The sequence below is a fragment of the Seriola dumerili genome, unplaced genomic scaffold (genome assembly GCF_002260705.1).
Source record: "Seriola dumerili isolate Sdu_G_001 unplaced genomic scaffold, Sdu_1.0 BDQW01001417.1, whole genome shotgun sequence".
NCBI lineage: Eukaryota > Metazoa > Chordata > Actinopteri > Carangiformes > Carangidae > Seriola > Seriola dumerili.
In genome coordinates this window covers 78,541-99,133 of record NW_019175672.1, presented here as the reverse complement: position 1 = coordinate 99,133, position 20,593 = coordinate 78,541, and the positions used below count along the sequence as shown (strand labels likewise).

Here is a 20,593-nt window from a genome sequence, read left to right as displayed (position 1 = left end):
CGGAGGCAGAGGACCCAGGGGAGGAGAGCACTGTGGGAAATAGGGAGTTCCCCTCTGTCTCCAATCCGTCCGTCTGTCTCTCAGAGTGGTGCTCTGTGAGGACAGATGGAGGCAGACAGGAGGAAGGTGCATGTGGATATCATATAAACATGTCAAACTCGTGTCTGATGTCCACGAGAGCTGCAGTCGACTGGAGATGCTAATAAACCAGTCTGATCTGGAGAAGAAAAAAAAAAAACCGTCAGAGCGCAGGCGGCCAGGGTTACTCCTGCTTTTTGTTTTTTTCTAACTCCTCTGATCCTCCCACCTTCTCTGTCTGCTGCCACTCTGCTGCTCCTGCTGGCTGGGGAGGAGGAGGAGGAGGAGAAGGAGGAGGAGGAGGAGGAAGAGGGATGCAGGGAGAGTACACCTTACCTCCCTCCCTCCCTTCCTCTCTTTCTTCCTCCCTCTCTCTGTCTCTCCCTCTTCACTCCACAGCGACAGCAGCACCACTCACCAACACACCACAACACACCACTGCTGTCACTGGCACGCTAACACACACATACACATTCACACACTCACACACACACACACACACACACACACACTCACACACTCACACACACACACACACACACACTGAGTGGCATCCTCAACACAGACCGAGACGCCCTTGGACTGCTGCAGGCGAGGTGAGTGGGTAAATATTTGAAACCTCCTCTGTGTGTGTGTGTGTGTGTGTGTGTGTGTGTGTGTGTGTGTGTGTGTGTGCATGCTGTGTTTGAAAGAGTTTGTGTAAGTTTGTTAAGCTTGTGTGCTTCACTGTGTGTGTACATGTTTGTGTGTGTGTGTGTCCGTGTTGGCTGGTTGCATGTCTGCATGTGCTGGTGTGGTTTGCATCTGCTCTCTGTGTGTGTGTGTGTGTGTGTGTGTGTGTGTGTGTATTTACGAGGCACAGCAGAGCCAATGAGACTTGTGTTTTGCACCAGACCAAAACAAATCCACAAAATAATGCTGACTCTCTTTCAGGAGTGTGTGTTTTTGTGCAGTTGTGTGTGTGTGTGTGTGTGTGTGTGTGTGTGTGTGTGTGTGTGTGTGTGTGCCTGGAGAGGCCAGAGTCTGTCTGGAAACTTGTCAGCTGTTGTGAGATGTGTGTGTGTGTGTGTGTGTGTGTGTGTGTATATGTGTGTGTGTGTGTGTGTGTGTGTAAACTGGTGAGGTAGAGGCTAACATTCGTGCCAGTGCTACTTGTCAAACTGTGGATTCTGGTTTTTGTGGCTCTGAGCTGCTGCAGAGATTTACAGGATAAAACCTCCACGTCCACTCTCGACTTTCACTTTCAGAACCTTCTCTGCTGACTCTCTGCAGTGTGAGAAAGGATCATCTACATGCACAAAATGACTCCTGGTGCTAACACCAAGCGGAGGTTGTGTCAGTGTCGAAGTCAGGAGCCGCTTCAGATGATGAGTGACTCAGGCGTCAGATATCAGGGGTCACTCTTCCTCCATCTGATGATGTCAGAAGATTTTATGACTCAGGTGCTGATTTAATTATTTGCAGGTCAAAAAAATGTCAAGATGTTAAAACTTAAGCTTAAATTTGTCTGAAAAGTGAAAGTTTGTCAGATGTTTAGGTCGCGTACAACTAACGTTTCAACTGCATTTAAACTGAAGTGGCTGCAAACTTTACAGAAACACCTTCTGATCCTGAAACTCCTCCACAGCTGAGAGTGTAACTGTAACTGGGAGTCTCACAGGTAGATCTACTCATGATTTAACAGCGGTTGTCTGAACGTCCGTCACAGTTCGTCACAGTAACACTGAGAGGATTTGCGCAGCCGTGTCAGATTGTCTGATGGGAAAGCGGATCAAACGTTAACCTTGCATCCTAAAGGCAGATCCAGAGTGAAACTAGTCAACGCTTCTCCTGCACAAAGTGTCAGAGCGACTACAACAGATTGAAATGATGAGGAGCTTTCATGCTGCAGAGAGAGTCAGAACATCCATAGAAACCTGTGGAAGCACAGTGTAACCCACAGTTGTATACCATGTTCCAGACAGCTGTTGTTTTGCCTAAACGCTGCTAAATGCACTGGTTGTGCTTTTTCATGTAGCGCGATAGAGAAGCACTGTTTCCTCTTTGGGTTGCTTGTTGCTTAACGTCTGTTCAGCCTTGTTGATGTCACTGCTCATAATAACTACGAGCTCTTTTCATATTTGCAGTTTGTAAACATTAAAGTACGTGCATTTGTTTTGGAGCAGCAGCGTCGTGTACTTTACCATTGTGCTATTAAACTGCACAGACTCGGCGGTCAGACAAACCATTAACAGACTCACTCGCCTTCGTAAAAAGCTGCTCCAGAGTTAATTCATTTATTTTCTTTTTCATTGTGAGTGAATGTAACACAGATGAACTGAGCGCCGTTGCGTTCCTGGGAAAGCCAGCCACGAAGAGCGAGTCAATAAATAGGTCAGAGTTCAAGTGTGAGCAATCTAACCCAGCCTCCGTTTGCCCCGGGGGCAACTAAACTCCACTGACCTCTCCTCAACTTCTCAGACTGCCTCGCTTACTCATCCTCAGAGTCGTTCCCTCTCTCTCTTTCCATCTCTCAGCCATCATCCACTCTCCCTATCTCTCTGTCTGTCTGCCCATCTGTCTGTCTGTCTGTTGGCGCTCTGTTTTACACTTTGCATGTGTGCTTGAGAAGGGACTTCTTCTTCTTCTTCTTCTTCTTCTTCTTCCTCTTCTTCTTCTTCTTCTCCGTCTGTCCACTGACATCCACAGACACCCGACACACAGTATGGGACACACTGGGGTTTGTCTAATCACTAGTATTAATGTCACAAACATTGAAGAATTTAAAGTATGCAGTGGTTATTGTGACTGTGGTTTCCTGGGTTTAAAGTGATGAACAGTCGGTACATTACCTGCAGTAGATCCTGAGCAGCGTCCGCCCGGGAGCACCGGTACACCAGCAGAGCCAATGTGCTGCCGTGGGCGGGGCCACCAGGACACAGAAACATGTTTTAGACACTTTTAAAAAACGAAAACCGAAACAATCCAATATCCGTTTAAATGTAGTTTCATGTAGAATATTTTCAGCAGCTTAACTTCCCGTGGAAACAGCCGCTGAACTATTCCTACGCACACGCACTGCAACGGAGCCACTGATCACGCCGTTTCCTGCTTGCGGCGTGATACAGGTCGCTCGTCAAAACAACCCGAACTCTCCCTTTTATATCTGGCCGGGATCATTCCTCACTGTGAGCTGTAGAAACTGCCAGTTGACGTTGTGAAGGTGTTGTTCATCGCATACAGAATGCTAACTAACTGTGCTAACTATGCTAACACTTGTATGACCCGCACGCTGCTTCATGTACTTGGGTGTGTATCATCAAACGCAGGTTTCCCAGGGTTGTCCCAGTGGACAGACCAGCACCTTCCACAGAAGCTTGTAGCTGCAATTTTTTCGATAAAGGTAAAATATGTCACAACACACGATTATAAATTATTATTATGATGAATGCAGCATGAATCATATGAACACGCTGGTTTACAGACCCCAGCAAAAATCCCACTCGCCAAAATAACTGAAATGTTATATAATCTTTTGTTTTTCCTTGCATATCTTTCAGCCCAAGCTTGCAGGCATCTCTGTGTGTGTGTGTGTGTGTGTGTGTGTGTGTGTGTGTGTGTGTGTGTGTGTGTTTTACAAATGCGGTCTGTTTACAGTTGCATTTACTGCATCATAGATGAATGTCTACAGATCAATATTCTAATACTCAGCTGTCATGGCAACGTGATATTAATATTTCTCAGTGGGTCACAATATGTCGGTCCTCTGCAGGAAATACGCTGTTGATCAGCGCTGAATAAGTCACGCTGTCGATGTGCACAGGAGCAATATTCAAAATCAACAGCTTCATATTGATCAGCAGGTGGTTGTGAGGACGGACACAGTGACACCTGTCTGTAGAGCTGCAACTAATGTTTGTTTAAATTCATTTTTATTATCAATGAATCTGTTGATAACTTTAAAAATAAATAAATGGTTTTCACATTTCTTTTCCAGTCCAAAATAAGAGATTCACTTTCCAGGTGTGTCAAATAGAAGCGAGCAACAAAATCCAGGAGATGAATTAAACAATTAATCCATAATCAAAGTTTTTGATTAATTGTCTGTCTGCTACTGGATAACTGACTCATCATTTAGGCGCAAACGTATTGTAAACCTGCGCAGCATTTTCATTTAAATGATGATATAAGTAGAGCTGATACTCATATCACAGGTGTCTGGCTGCTCTCCAGTGTTAGATAATAAGGAGCCAGTATTGGCCCGGTGTATCGGTCTGACCGCTCCGCTCCAGCACAGTCCTGCCGGGGACAGACTACTGCTGTCTGTCTGCGGAGGCTGCCAGCGCTACAAAAACAAGACAGCGAGGCGAGGGGCCCCAGGGGGTCGTCAGGGCGGGGACGGCACAGAGGTGAGGGAGGGGGGAGAGACGGGGAGGACGAGGGGGACTGTGTTTACTTTTGTCCTGAGGGCCTGCCCTGCCCGGCTGGCTGGGAAGCGACAGCAGAGGGGAGGAGGAAGGAGGAGGAAGACCCTGTCTGGATGAGCAAGAGGCAACGGCTGGTGTGTGATTGTGTGTGTATGTGTGTGTGTGTGTGAGAGAGAGAGAGAGAGAGAGAGAGAGAGCATGGAAAGATGCAGAAAATTTTGGGTGTGTTTCTCTATGTGTGCATGATCTTGGGTGTTTGTGTGCTCTTATACTTCTACTCCTCTGCGAGGACCAGACTGTGTTCGGTGAGGATATTGTGGCAAAGAGGATGTTTCAACGGTTTAACGACACTCTGTCAAATCAGGACACTCTGAGGCAAAGCGAGGACATTGTGGTGAAGTGAGGAGGTTTCAGCGTAGTGAAGACTTCTCTGGCAAAGTGGGGACATTACAGCAAAGTGATGACTCTGTGTCAAAGTGAGGGCATTACGCCAAAATAAAAGAGTTTCATTTAGGAGAGGGCACTTAGGCAAATTGAGAACACTGTGGCAAAGTGAGGACTGTAAATAAAGATGGACGTCGCCTCGGTGACGTCGCCCACAGGTTTCTGAAGCTCAGAGTTAGCTGCCACGCCGTTGCAATCTTGGCAGTGCCTGACTCCGCCCCCTAACTCCCAGCTAATCCAAAAATGGGCAAAGAGGAGGGGCGTGTGTGGAGCCGAGACTTCGGTTAATGCCGGTTTGTGGAAAGCATACGCTCACCCACCTGTCACTCAAAGAGGCCACGCCCACTATCCTCCATAACTGTAGTCCTTAATAAAATGTAAACAGGTGAGTTATATAAACAGGTGTCATGAAGGAGGAAATTAGCTCTAGAGACCAAAACAGTTTTTGTACCAGGCTGTAAACATGTTTATTTCTGCTGTAAAGTTGGAGTCTATGGGGACTGACTCACTGTTGGAGCCAGACTCTAGTGGCCATTAGAGGAACTGCAGTTGTTGCTAATTCAGTGTTGATGCTTCATGTTTCAGCCTCGGAGGTTGATGCTGAGTGAGGACACCATTCAAAACATTCGGGCAAAATTATGATGTATGTGTCAAAATAAAAGCATTTTGACAAAGTGGGGACTTTGTGTCAAAATAAGGGTGTTTCAGCCAAACGAGGACGGTCGACCAAAGTAGAGACACTGTGGTGAGATGATGAGGCAAAATAAGGCAGGTGGACCAGAGGGACATCGTAGCAAAGTGGACATGGCGGCGGAAGACTGGGTGTTTCAAAGTGATGCATTCTGGGTTGTCTACACCGTCGAGGGGCCATATGAGGACAGCAGCTTAGTTTTAGGTTGAAGTTTGGACTTCAGGTGTCTGTGATGAGGGTCGTGTGATGGCAGTCGTGTGATGGCGAAAGTTTTATATTGACGGTCCTTTCAAGTACAGTCGTATAAATGTGAATGTGTGTGTGTGTGTGTGTGTGTGTGTGTGTGTGTGTGTGTGTGTGTGTGTGTGTGTGTTAGCGGCAGAGAGAGAGTCTCTGTGCGAACAACACTCACAGTGAGAGACAGTGTATGGCTGTGTGTGTGTGTGTGTGTGTGTGTGTGTGTGTGTGTGTATACACATTCACGCGAGGGCGTTCGCATACCTGTACGTGCACATGGCTCGTGCGCGGTGGCCTACGTGTGTGTGTGCGCACTCGAGTCACGCCACTGGCTGAGTGTATACACATGTGTAGCTGTGTCTGACTGAGTGTCCGTCTCCTCTGTGTGTGTGTGTGTGTGTGTGTGTGTGTGTGTGTGTGTTTGGCAGCTGGCTGGGCTCCAGCTGTGTCTGGTTGGATAATGAAGTCCAGGTGCTGCTGCGCCTGCTTTAAGACACCTGTCACCAATATTTAGTGCCAGAGAAAGCCAGACTGCAAACAGGGCGAGACGAGCTGTTTGCTTATTTTAACAAGGCTGCCTAACTGGACCTGAGGACACGGGATGTACTATGAGCCCTTTCCTAGAAGCTCTGTCTGTGTGTGTGTGTGTGTGTGTGTGTGTGTGTGTGTGTGTGTAAGTATATGTGCGTGTATATGTGCAGCACAAAGCCTCCTGATATCATTCAACCCCCCTCAAATCTGCTGATTCAGACATTGCAACCAAGAGAGTTTCCCTGAAGTTTTAGCTCGCTGCATTTACAGTGTGCACGTATATATTTGTGCATGTGCTTGTGTCTGTTTAAAGCCACATTCCTGATGCAGAGAGGGACTGAGACTCATCACAACATGGGTCGCCTGGTGTTTGAATCCTTCTTTAAAGCCCGAGCATTAAAGCTCAAAGTGTCAGAAGAAGTGTATGAGAATGTTTTTCCACTAGTTTTATACTTTACTCCAGTGAAAAACAAAAACAGACAACGAGAGGCCCGGACAGCTGCTGCTACTCATCTGCTGATCAGTTCAGTTCATAGATAGAATAATAGATAGTTCAAATGTGACGGCATCTTCTTTTCCCTGATGTTCAATCCTGTATTCATAAATGTGAGATAGTTTTGTACGATAAAAGTCATCGTGAGCGATATTTTGGTGAAAATACGAGAACATTTGGAACAAACTGATCAGATAAATTGACAAAAGAAATTGGATTATGCTGCAGGAGTGGTTCGAAAAAAGAAAAAAAAGAAATTTCGAGGGATGTGTTTTTTTTCTTTTCGTTTTGTTTCTGGAGTTGTGGCGTCGCTCTGAATCCAAAGCGCCACAAAGGAGCGAGATAGACGTTTTTTCAGAGCCGCCACTCTGCAGACGGCCCTCTCTAAATCAAAGGCTTCTTTGAGTCATTAAGCTCCTATATACAACTGCAGAGGTTTTCAGTACCCTCCTTTTCCTGTGTGTCTGTGCCTGTTCATGTCAGCCGCCACAGACAGACATCTACATTTCCTTATAGTCTGCTGCCTTCATATAGCCCAGCCAGACAAAGGCCTACCTGTGTTAAGTCCTAGGAAACTTACCTTCGTCCTTCCAGCACACTGAGGCTTGTTTAACTTTTACATGGGCCCCTCTGCTGTCCAACTCCCGTCTCCCAACACCTGTGGCCTCTCAACAGCCTGTCTGTGTCACCCTCCACCTGCCAGCGCCAACACGGGCTGCCAGCACATTCAAATACCTGCCGCCGGCACGCTGGTTTTGGCGTGAGTGTGCATTGTCTGAGAAAATGCCCTTCGCCTGCCGTGCCGTTGTTTAGCTCTGACGTGCTTGGAGCCCTGACAGCGCACACTGGGTTCCATCTGAAGCAGAGTTCACCTGATGCTGTAATCCAGAACATCTTTCAGCTACCAGCTTCGTACGCACTCACAACACACAACTCTAATGCAGTTAAGGCAATAATGTGAGACAGGTGAGAGCTTTATAAACACCCTGACTCTGTTTATGTAGGATGCTGTAAGACAGAGGAAGAATCCCTGCAGGGAGACACAGTGTGAAGGGCTGTGGAGAAACAGCTTGAGGAATCAGGAACAATCAAAAGAACAAAAGTAAAACAAATTAGAGCTTCAGAGGTGTTGCTAGGTGCATATTTGAACTTTGGACAGAGCCAGGTTAGCTGTTTTCCAGCTGTTTCCAGTCTTCATGCGAAGCTGGGTTAATCATGAGCTGTGTCCCGTATCCCTGTATTCTTCAGGCGTCCTCCTTTTCCAACCGGTGGATCCTTCGTGACCCAACACATCCAAAGGTTCATTGCTTCCTGCTAATGAAAATAATATGTCAGCAAACAGCACTGACAGAGAGACTGAGGATTACACTTTTAAATTAAAGTATTGGGTTTCGGCTCAGTGCAACAGCTAACGGTACAACTGTTAAAACCAAGGGGCTTAAAAAGTCAAGTTACATGTAACGCAACGGGAACACACTTGTCAGCTCTATATCTCTACGTAGAGTTTACAGGCTACTTGAATGTTAGATTTCTTTCTATTCTAAATTAATTTTTGATTTATTTTTCACAGAAAACGTCACAAAAATCCATCAATCACCACATACAGCTGCTAAAATGTTTAAAAAATATATTTATATTTTTTTACGTCTCTATCAGATTCAGCTGAGACGTTGAAACGATAGTGAAGATGTCAGTGTTATGTAATGATGTAACGTTGCTGATATGACGTCAGTATGACATCATCAGGTCTTTGATCTGTCTATTTTTGGTGGGAACTGCGTCACGTGTGAAAAATAGGCGAGACGCCGAATCGCTAGCTCACGCGACGCAGTGTGCGTCCTCCAACCCATTAACATGGGCGCCTAAATGAATCCCAAGATGTTCTGCACGTGCCACGCCTCCTGTGTGCTCCTGGCCTAAAGGTTTGGGCGCAGCTGGTGATGCAAAGCGAGAATTCTCCGTAGACCAGTCTCCTTCCTGTTCGGCCTTCGTGGTCTACGACGGCCGCACCTTCGTGAAACGGCGTCCTCCGAAGGATGTGTCCCCTGAACTGGGACACAGCTATCCAGACTTAATGCACATGACTTGAGCGTGATACGTTTTCTCATCTAATTGTATGTAAAAATGCAAACGAGCTCATTTCTCACAGTGTTGAACTTTTTCCTTGAAGCGCACCGTGTTGTTTCTCGTCTGTTTTTGAATTGTTGTGTCAATCGTGTAAGATCTTTACCTTGTAACAGCGGAGAGATGAAATATCTCAGCACAGAAAATGTTTTGCGCCGGGACACCAAAAATGTGAATTTTGTAGTGTAAGGTCAGCGAGGTGCAGGAGCTGCACTCTGCACATCAGTAAGTGCTGGTGTGTGTGTGAGTGTGTGAGTGTGTGTGTGCTGTAATTGCTGCTATGTGCTTTTGAATCTTGGGTCAGAGCAGAACTTCAGGTACCCCCACCCCCACCCCCGTTAAACAACCACAGATGTTCTGGGAGGCGAAGGATTTCACCGAAGAGTCAGAAAGGAAATATTACGACCGCAAATGTGTTCTCGTGGCGTTAAAAAAAAAAAAAAGAATCCAACTCCAGGCCCTTCTGTGGGTTTGGAAGCTGAGAAGACACACGTCTCAGCAATCTGCTTTCATCCGCAATTCACGTAAGTGCCTGGACGTGGGGTTTTTAATGCCACGAGAGCTCATTAGCGGTCGTGATATTTCCCTTCAAAACCCTTCAGCCTTTGTTAAAGACTCATCACCGGCTGCTTCCACACACAGACGGGTTTCTGGCCCACACTCCCTCCATTAATCATCACGCTGGCTGCTCCGTGTTTGGTGAAAACCCGTCACGTGGACATGATGTTGGTCTGAGTGTTGAGCGCTCGAGAGGTCGACGGTTCCTGTTCTGTTGATTGTCTTTCATCGCAAGAGGCAGATTCATTCAGCGTATACTCTGCGTTTTTATAAGTTATCCTGATGGTTTTTAAAAACGCGCCGACAGGCCGAGTCGTTTACTGCAGAAGTTTATAGTATAGTTCGTGGCAGTGCTTCCCAACCTTTTCCAACTTGAACTTCTCAAAAATGTTGGCGGCCCACTTCTGAACGCAAACGATACGAGGGCCAAATAATATCACTTGTCGATTCAACCATCTGTCTCTTAATTCTTCCTGTTGCTAACCACATTTCCATTTTAATACTCTTTTTTTTCAGTGGATGAAAAGTGAATCTTTTAGCGCACAGCAATACAAGTTACACAGTGTGGTTTCTATCAATGACACAATCACAGCGGTAGATAATACAACAGAATACCAGGAAAATAAACATTTTAAATATTTTTTTTATGTTTTTAAAGATCATTTCATTTTAAAAACATTTATTTTTTCAGTTTTTTTCTTATATAATTACGTCTTTTCACCAAAATTGTACTGTTTTACAGCTGATTTGTGGCCCACTTACAAAACCCTCACGGCCCACAGGTTAAGAACTGGTGGTTTATGGGATGTTTTCTACATTTAATCCTTCAAATTCAGTAACTACATACGGTAGAGGTCAGAGTTCGAGCAGCTGCAGCGATGACCGGGAACCTCTGGTACCAGACACGTGTTTCTTTCTCTTGTGCACATATTAAACCTGTTGTTTTTCTTTCTCTCTGTCTCTGATCCACCAGGATGAGGGTGAGGTCATGGGAACAATGCAGGGAGACGGGTGTGGTCCTGCTGGGTTTCCTGACGCTGGCGGTGTCTGTGGGGAACCTGTCCACCAGGGGGCTGCAGGTACACAACACACGGGAGAACACGCCGCTAATGAAGAACACTAAAAGACGCTAAAATACGGTCTGTGTGCAGGGAGTTGTTGTGTTAGTGGTTGTCTAACAATCAAGACTAGACCGTGATGACACCAGAGTATTCTGATGTTAATTTGATGTGATTTTGAATACTGTTTTGGTGATTTTGGTCAAAGACGTCGAAATGTTACAAGTTAAAACTGGGATAAATTTGGCTGAAAATTAAATTAAATTAAAAGAAAATAAGTCAGTTAAAGGGAATAGGTGTATATAATAACTCAAGCGCACTAACACGTCTTCAGCTGTGACGTAAATCACCAGAGGCAGTTCGAACACACTCTCCCCTCGTGTTGTCGGTGTTCAGCAGTGGTGGCGTGCTCAGGACCCGAGGGGCCCAGCAGGTGTTGAAGTATCCTCAGTGCTGCGAGGAGCTAACCTCTGGCCCCGGCTGGTGTTCAAATAGCTCTCTCTGATAATCTTCTGCTGGACCGGACGTCACAGTTTGACCGTTAATCACCGGTGCTGAAGTCTGGCTGAATGTAGGTTGTGACGTCAGGTGACAGGAAGGGATTCTGACGACAGCTTGACGTTGACATTTGAACATGTGACCAAAATCCAACAAATCTATTGACAAACAACTTATTTTATATTGTAGCACCTGAAGGTTTTAATGCACAGAATTACTTTCTGTACTTTAAATAAGTTAAATATTTTTTCTGTCCTTTTCTAATTTATATGTTGTTCAGCTTTTCCTTCTGTTTTCCGCCGGGTCGCGGCGGCAGCAGGTTTCCCAGCTCCTCCTGGGGGATCCCGAGGCGTCGCCAGACCTCGGGGTCTCCTACGAGTCGGACGCGCCCGGGGAAAACCTCCAAAGGGAGGCGTCCTTATCGAACCACCACTACCGCCACTGCTCCAGGTGTCTGAGCTCGTCACCTTATCTCTAAGGCCGCTGGTATTCACGATCTCATTCACTCGGCCTCAACACAAAGCTCACGACAATAGCCGAGGGTTGGAATGTAGATGGACGTGTGAATGGAAAGCTTTGCCTTCCGGCTCAGTGGCCACATTACTGCTGACGCTGCACCGACCCACCTGTCCGACTCACGCCATCGCCGCTTTTATTTTTCTTCCTTCAGTGAGGGTTGACTGGACCTGTCACAGCTGTGGAGCCTTTGTCCAAAGCTTTCTTTAAAAAAAAAAGACTTTTAGTAAAACAGATCAAAAAAGGGTTAAAAAAATAAAATAAAAATCTTACAAATATTATAAGGTGGTAATCTGAGCCGTGTGATGAACAGATTGATCGTCCCTGACTCTCTCGTGGTCGCTCTCTTCTTCTCTCTGTCTCTCTGTGTCCATCTATCTCCCCCCGTCTCTCTCCCACTTACGCTCTCTGTCTGGTATTTCCAGTGTCTCTCGCACCTTTACAAGGAGTTCAGCGCACATTCCAGCGGTCACTCTGATGAATCTGTCTGAATGAAGGGACGCAGCCATCGGCCTGAATTAATGCTGCTCCTGCACATCAGGAATGTGTGAAATGTTCTTCACACGTTGGAGCTCCAGTACAAAACCCTCTGACGTCCGTTTACCGTGACTCTGTTTGGTTCTGACGCAGTCTGTTCTGACGGTCCGGTCTTTTATACAGTGGAACCAGAGAGCCACTGAAACTATTACAACTACTGCTGCTGATGTTACTGATACAACAAATACTGGACAGAGGCTTGTACTGACTCGACTTCTGCTGCTGCTGTTTGCGTATCACTCCCAAACATGCTATTACAGCTACTACTAGCGTTTCTGCCACGACTGGTCTCAGTTCGTCTCGCTTCAAACGCACTGGAAACCTCAAGAGGTGGTCTCTACAAGTCCACATTGTGGTTCGCTTAAAGCTCCTCCAGTGTAAAGGTCTGTGTCCATGTGTAGTGTGATTATAGATCAGCTCTAGCTTCTATATTAATACTGTGAAAGTATCAAAGCCTCAGTCCACAGAGAAATGCACACAGCCTGTATTCAGAAACTGAGCCTTAAAACCAGCCGTCAGGACTTCTGGAACTTTTGGATGTCACAACAAAGCAGTCACCAAGCCCCGCCCCCCTGGACCCACCATCCAAACCTTTACAGGATTTGGTTTCTCTGAGTGTTTTTACCTGAAATCTGCTATATTTTTATTGGATCACTCAGAAAACAGTCAGCCAATCAGAAGAGAGGCTCAGAGCCTCCTCTCTTCTGATTGGCTCACCGACCTGTTGTTACTAGAGCTGCAGAGAGAAGCCTGAGAGAGGAGATGTAAAACTACACTGAGATGTTTTTTATATCTTCTGATGGATCAAAACTTCAAATAAAACACAGAAGAAGAAGAAAATATGGAGCTTTAAACTGTGAATTATGAACACAAAGTGCTCCAGCTTCACTTCTCCCTTTGTCATTTGTATTTTAGCTGCTGTAGAAAGACCACATGCTGCTACCAAACCATATGGACATGTTGGGTCGGCCCCGCTCTGACCAGAGAGAGCATTGAAGTTTCCCCTGGATATAAAGTTTATAAAGATTAAGGTTTGTTTGTGTGTGTGTGTGTGTGTGTGTGTGTGTGTGTGTGTGTGTGTGTGTGTGTGTGTGTGTGCAGGAGGACGGTGTGGCCTCCAACAGTCTGGAGGAGGAGCTGGAGGTGACCACGTACTGGTGGGGGGAGTGGGCCAAGTGGACAGCCTGCACTCGTACCTGTGGAGGAGGAGTGATGTCACAGGAGAGACACTGCCTCAAACAGAGGTCAGTCAGTCTGCGCGCACACACACACACACACACACACACACACACACACACCCCTTTCATAAACTGAACATTTAGCTTTTTGCCTGCAACACTCTCTGATCTCTTGATCAACTTTCTTTTCCACCGCAAACATCTTGCTGCTAATTAGTGAACAGACTTGAACATCAGTGACAGCCATTAACAGCGTGGCACCAGCTGTGACAGGCCTGCTGTGTGTGTGTGTGTGTGTGTGTGTGTGTGTGTGTGTGTGTGTGTGTGTGTGTGTGTGTGTGTGTGTGTGACATCATGGCAGTAACGACCACAGAGGTCATTTTTAATATATTGGCAGGTGTTTATGTGTCTCTCTCTTTGTCACCACGACAACGCCACAACCTGCAAGACACAGTCACTGAACTCTCCAGGTGTGTATCAAAGATGGGCGTGGTCTGAACCACGAGTACCGAGGGGTCATGAGGTCAGCGTGTTGACAGGCGTTGCGGCCGCTGCGATGGTCTCTAGTTGCCATAGTAATAACATTGTGATGGGACGTCTGTGTAGCCTCCCGATCTGCAGTGTGTGTCTCACACGGAGCATCTGACTGTGAAAAGTCCCAGAGCGAGATCTATTGATACAACACTCATCAATCTTCTCTGGGTCAGACGACAGAGAAACGTAGTTCTCCAGATGTTCTAACTCCTTTAACCATAAAGGTTAGGGTTGTTGTTTTACATGTAACTGCCATTCACCCACTTACACTGTTATACTGTAATATTCCTGGATACACACATACATGCACAAGCACACACCATTAATGCGTGTGTGTGTGATCATGCACCTTCTACGTGCACACACATGCATCACATCATAAATATACTGGATTATTTTTCAGGAAACAGAATATAAACTGATATGAAGTGGAACTTGAACATTGACCTGCGTGTTCTCTTAAATTGTAGATTTGTTTCGCAGGTTAGTGGATTCATCATGTTGAATTATCCTGAATATTATTGTTTTTCTCGTTAACTCTTTAATTGTTTGTTTTGTGTCCAAAGAAAGAAAGTCACTGCTGGGAAGGACAACATGACCTGCACAGGAACTGCCAAGAAATATCACCTCTGCAACACTAAAGTGAGTCACACACTTTCCCATCGCGTCATCTCACCTCTGTACGAAAGCAAACACAGCTCAGGTGTGACAGACTCCTGACAGCAGAGGACTGAGGCTGAGAAAACCATCCCTGACAAACGCTGTCTCTCTGCGTCCTGCAGGAGTGTCCTCCCACAGGGCGGAGCTTCAGAGAGGAGCAGTGCTGGTCCTTCAACTCGCAGCTTTACAATGGGAGGAACTACCAGTGGAAACCTCTGTATCCTGGTAATAACACTCATAAAACAGCCTCTCTTTCCCCCAGTAAACAGACCGGAGGTGAACGAAGTCTGAGCCGCAGCGTGCTCTGACACCAGCGCCATCTTTTGTATGTTTAAAGCAAATATTGTTATTATCTGATAACAGACAAAAAAGTTCAGAAAAAGTGCCGCAAGTAGCTCAGACAACAACAGAAGTGTTTCCAGGGGACTCTAAAAAGTGATGAACCAGGCTGGGGCGCAGTTTTTAGTGTCCCCTGGAAACACTTCTTTTCTGAGCTTGTTTGTGTTCTGTTTGCATGTGTTTCCTTAAGCTGCAGTGCTTTGAGCTCTCAGGGCCACCGTACTCTACTCTCTCTTTGCATTTTACCCAATTCATCTCCTCTCGTCCTCCACCTGTATTTCATCCCTCCATCCCAACTCTTATCAGTCACCGTCTACACTAACAAATAAAAGCCAGCCAGGTGAAGAGTCCAAGCGTGTCAGACAACGACACAAAGGTGAGAAGTGAGACGCAGGCGAGACACGAGGAGCTTGACTCCAACAAGCTCCAACATTTCATTCATTGACAATGAGTCCAATGACTGTGTGCATGTGGAGTCCTTGCTCTTCGTCTGCTGTAAACGTGACGCGGAAACATTCACCTGTAGTGAGACAGTCGCAGCAGGAACCAGCAGAAGAACAGCGGCAGTGTGAGCGTCCGTCAGAGTAACAATTAGGAACATGCAGGTAAAAGTAGAAACAGTGCAGTATCAGTGACCTTTGACCTGTGCTCCTCTCTAGACGACTACGTTCACATCTCCAGTAACCCGTGCGACCTCCACTGCACCACGACGGACGGCCAGAGGCAGCTGATGGTGACGGCGCGGGATGGCACTTCCTGCAAGTACAGCAGCTACCGCGGCGTCTGCGTGGACGGTAAGTGCGAGGTGAGTCCAGCTCCTTATTTACTTTGTTTCTTACTTCCTCTCAGTTTCAGCCTGGACGCTGGCTGCCGTGGAGGCTGAGATGATTTAATTCATTCCCACAACGTGACGATCAAATGCTGCAAACGCCGAAAATCCAGTCAAAAGAAAAAGAGACGGCGATCATCCCAGTGCGATGAAACACTGTGAAGACACTCTGCTCTGTCTTCTTCACATTGTCTAGTGATTCAGTTTTATTACATATTGACATGGCTGCTGTTTTGGTTTGTAACTCTAAAGTTTTGACAGATTGTTTTTTGTACACAGCAGCTACATACGTCTCCTGCAGTGAAGTTTTCTGACTCAGGATTTAACCTGGCGCCCCGTCCTGTCAACCTCCATCAGCTCTGTTGTTGCACATTACTCACGTTCCTCTCTGAGCGTCTGTGTGACGAGGGTGAAACAGAGTGCGGGAAACAGAGCGACTGTCTGTTTGTGTTTGTGTTGCGAACGCTTGATCCTTTTCAGAATTGCAGCGGATGCACGACACCAGGAAGTCTGTCCGTGAATCCGAATGTAAAAACACGACATGTAGGAGCTGTGATGAATGAGTCAGCGATACAGAGACTCGACACATTCTCCTCAAGATGAATCACTTCCTGTCTCACTTGATCTTTTTATCACCTTCCAAAATGATCCGATCTCATGGTAGAAAATATTCACTGCTTCTCCATCATCGCATTCCTTTTTTAAAATGTCATTCTCTGTACTTCCACTTCCTGCTTTTTGCTGCTCAGCCAATCGGATGTGACGGGGTTCTGTTTTCCTCCAACACCTTGGATAAGTGCGGCGTGTGTCAGGGCGACGGCAGCAGCTGCAGCAGAGTCACGGGAAACTTCCGCCGCGGCGCCACGACGCTGGGTGAGTTCAGTTCTGTCTCTTCGTGCCTGGATTTATGTTTTATATCATTCAGTTATGTTTTAGGAAAATGGAAATGAAATTGACTAAGATGATTAAGGATGTAATATAAAAAAACTAATAAAAAATAAAAAGGCACAAGGATTAGAGGAAGAGGGAGTCAGTTTTTACATTTCTCTCAGTCACATACGAAGAATCATTCACAATATTTATTTGAATGGAAGAATTCAGATGTTGTAACTGACCCCAAACCTGCGGACGCTTGTAACTTGTTACATTCAATTAAATTTCACTCATTAACTTTTAATTTTTGTCTCAATAAGCTTAGTATTCTGAAGATATGCATTGTTTTACAATAATATGATATTATTATTTATTTATTTGATAATATTTATCACAGTTTTGTTTAGCATAGAACATAGACCTACCTTCAGTCAAAACAGACACAGTTCATTTGTTTTATTGCCAATAATAAACAGAACAGACAAATATATTATAACAGGACGAGAGGCCGACAAGACGATTCCCAAAGTCACTTGTTTGGTTTTTTCTTAAATGTTAAAATGAAAAAAAAATGCGTGTGTGTGCGTGTTTCTGATTGGAGAAGTAAGACCTTTCACCACCGCTTCTTGTTTCCTGTCGTCAAGGTTACTCTTTCATCACTCAAATCCCTGAGGGATCATGGGACATCCAGATCATTGAGAGGAAGAAGTCGGCCGATGTTCTGGGTAGGTGGACGTACTTCCTCTCGTCATGCTCTAAACTCACAACTGTGCAGCAGCGAACTCTCTCTTTAAATGTCTGCTGTCGGCGTCGTTCCTCAGCTGTGACCGACCAGGCGGGAAACTTCTTCTTTAACGGAGCCTACAAGGTGGACAGTCCCCAGAACTTCCACGCCGCTGGAACCGTCTTCAAGTACCGCCGGCCCATGGACGTGTACGAGACCGGGATCGAGTACATCGTCGCCAAAGGCCCCATCGACCAGGCCATCAATATTCTGGTACAAACTCCTCTCTCACTTTAATCCACTCACTCCTCACTCACCTCTTTTCTCAAATTTCAGAATTCATACTTATTTTTGAACAAATATTAAATTATCTCCTTTTATTCTCAAGTAAAAGAGTAAACACCAGAAAAAGCTCTTTCTGTTGGACCAACAATGTGTGTGTCAGGAAAGATTCCTGCTGTCTTTGAGATCTGATCTGACAGATATGATTTTGTTGTCCAGTTCAATCCACTCGTAGCAGCTGTAGTGAGTTTAGTGTGACAGTCGTTGGACGTGTCACATCCTGTGAAGGAGACGTTTGACCCCTGACCTGCGCCCGCCTGCCATGTGCACGTGTATGAGTGGCACAAACAAACTCCTCATTGCTCCCTAATATTCAACTGATTCTCCAAAACCCTTTAAACTCCAGAAACAAAGGCAGAGTTGTTGTGTTGGTCTTGGCAGGCCTCGTTGGATAATTGTAAATTAAGAAGCCCAAGAATTTAAGCTTTAGGCTGCTGCTGTTAACTCCTAAACCCAGTAAAGGTCACTCTGACAAAGACTGCTGACTCATGAGGGGGAGGAGGGGGGAGGGCTGCCAAAATATTTCCTGGCAACAAGCTGCTCATGTGTGATTAAAGCAGTGATGGAGCAGCTGAGACTGTGAGTATCGTCTCCTTTATAACAGTGAAAATGACGGAGATGTAAGTGAAACGCAGACGCAGCGGTGAGTCCGAGTCCAGGCCTGCAGCTCTAACCGGGTGCTGTCTGGCTCTGCAGCGTGTTTTCTGTTGCACATGTGTTTTTGTCTTTGTAGTTTTTTTCATTTGTAGCACGTTTCCGTTCTTGTATTTGTTTTTGTGTTTTTCTATGTGTTTTTGAAGCTGCATGATTTCTGAATTTGCCCTAATGTTAGTGTTTTGGGCCGTTGCAGCGTTTGTGAGCGAAGGTGCCCGGCGTGTAACACCGAACCCGGTCGGCCAAACCAAGTTCGCTGCATGACAACATGAACGTTTTGATGTTTTAAGTCCAGATTTAAATACAGAAAGATTAAACATGAGGTCAAAGTCTTTGGTGTGTAGAAGTGTTGATGTGAAACCAGCTGATCTGGTCCTGGTTTTGTGTCTCTCCTCTCTTCACTCAGGTGTGGAACCAGAACGGTCGCACCCCGTACATCACCTACGAGTACACCGTCCTCCGGGACTCGCTGCCGCCCATCCCACCTCCGCCTGTCTACACCGGGTCTGACACGTCAGCCGGTGAGGTGTCCGTGGAGATGGGGACTCTGCTGTCCCCTAACAGCAGTATCTACGACCAGGCGGCCCCTCAGGGCCCGCTGGAGCCGGCGGGTGGAGACGGGCAGAAGGGCCAAGAGACCAATGAGGTGTATGAGGAGACGGCGGCCATCGACTGCGACCAGGACGGAGCAGCTGCCCCAAAATTTACAGGTGGGACCAGAGTTTAAAACAAGCCTCACAATTCACATATCAACACAGAGTGAGAACAGAGACAGTGAACGCTTTGGAACGACCTGGATTTCTGCATAAAGTTTTCCTAAGATGTGATCTGATCTTCACCTGAGTCACACGCGCAGACAAACACAGTGTTCTTCAGTATGTTCTTAAACAAGTATGTTCGTTAATGCAAAGCGTGTGCCAGGCGGCCCTGAGGAGAGTAGGTGAAGAAAGGTCGTGAGACTGAAGGGTCGTGTGCAGACTCACACAGACGTCACAAAGACGGAATCAAAAGGCAAAAGGACCTTTAGTGGTTGTGAAGTGGAGGAACTGCTGCAGGAAGTGAGACGCTAACGAGCCATTTGGTCTTAATGTAGCGTTCATTTATTTTAAAAGACCATAATGCTTTGTAAAATAACAATATTTTAAATGACAAAAATTTAATTGTAATTTAAATAATATAATATCAGATAACTGTGGAACAGAAGAAAATGCAGTAAATGCGTAAGAGACTCTTGAGTGTGCGTAGATTCTGTTTGAGTCTTCGTAAAAAAGTGCGTAAGTGGGTTTTAAGAAGAAATTTCTTCTTCCGAATGGTTGGTGACTGAGGCCCAATGAACTTAAGCTAATAAGCTTCTTATTTAGAACAAACCGGAGCTGTGGGCTCCGACAGCGCCGCTCCACAAGGTGTCCAGGTCTGATGACCCGTCACACGCTCTGCCTCCTGCTTTTGGACTGATGAAGATCTGAAGTTTAAATCGATGCTGTTTGTTCATGATTGTCACATGAACATATTAAAACACGTCCTTCTGTCATCACACTGCAACGATGGATCATATAAACATATAGAATAAATATGTTGTTACATATATAAATTAAAACATATCATTAACATATATGGCTGCAACATCTTATAATATATAAAGATTCATGATATAGATACAAACTTTACTATGTGTATTTCATATATGTTATAAACTTATATCTTCATGTTTGTGTTTCTGTATATTTGATGATATTTCCCCTTATAGGAGACGCACAGGCCGACATCCCTCCTGATGTAGGGACACAGTATATGTCACATATTTCATGTCCGTATGGAAAAGCTTTGGTGTTTACCACAACCGCCATGACACCACATAATGAAGATTAGTGCTAATTAACACCAGGAGTGTCGCAGTTTGTGCTAAATAATGACGTGTGTGAGCCTGAAGAGAAGAGAGAACAACATGACTGACATAAAATCAAAACAAGCACCAGGAAGAATTGTTCTGTAATTCATTCGGACTCATCAGCTGACATGTGAATACATAAGATGATAAGATGGTAGGTGTCTGTTTCCTGGGCCGGAACAGAGAGGAAGAGAGTGAATCAGAAGCCGGTTCATCGGCAGACGAGACAAAATGGGTCAGATTTTGAACCCGCTCCACCGTCCCGCTCTCTTCTCCCTGACGTGTGTGCGACGGCCCGTTGGAGCTGTGCATTATTCATGGTGCGGACACATAAAGAAGATCAGCGGCGGATGAAAAATTCAGCGTTTCGTGGTGTTTTTCTCCTTTTAAAAAAAAAACAA

At 45.7% G+C, this 20,593-nt stretch overlaps 1 protein-coding gene across 1 annotated transcript in view; it reads left to right on the top strand.

The window, feature by feature from the left end:
• The first annotated feature begins 10,440 nt into the window (after positions 1 to 10,440).
• The window catches only part of adamtsl2 (ADAMTS like 2), a 19,594-nt gene continuing 9,441 nt past the window's right edge, over positions 10,441 to 20,593 (top strand). Inside the window, exons 1-10 of the mRNA XM_022768126.1 lie at positions 10,441 to 10,457; positions 10,536 to 10,641; positions 13,276 to 13,415; positions 14,450 to 14,525; positions 14,666 to 14,768; positions 15,542 to 15,687; positions 16,461 to 16,584; positions 17,229 to 17,309; positions 17,406 to 17,581; positions 18,711 to 19,014. Of these exons, the coding sequence (XP_022623847.1) occupies positions 10,441 to 10,457; positions 10,536 to 10,641; positions 13,276 to 13,415; positions 14,450 to 14,525; positions 14,666 to 14,768; positions 15,542 to 15,687; positions 16,461 to 16,584; positions 17,229 to 17,309; positions 17,406 to 17,581; positions 18,711 to 19,014 (1,273 nt within the window). The remainder of the gene's footprint in view (positions 10,458 to 10,535; positions 10,642 to 13,275; positions 13,416 to 14,449; positions 14,526 to 14,665; positions 14,769 to 15,541; positions 15,688 to 16,460; positions 16,585 to 17,228; positions 17,310 to 17,405; positions 17,582 to 18,710; positions 19,015 to 20,593) is intronic.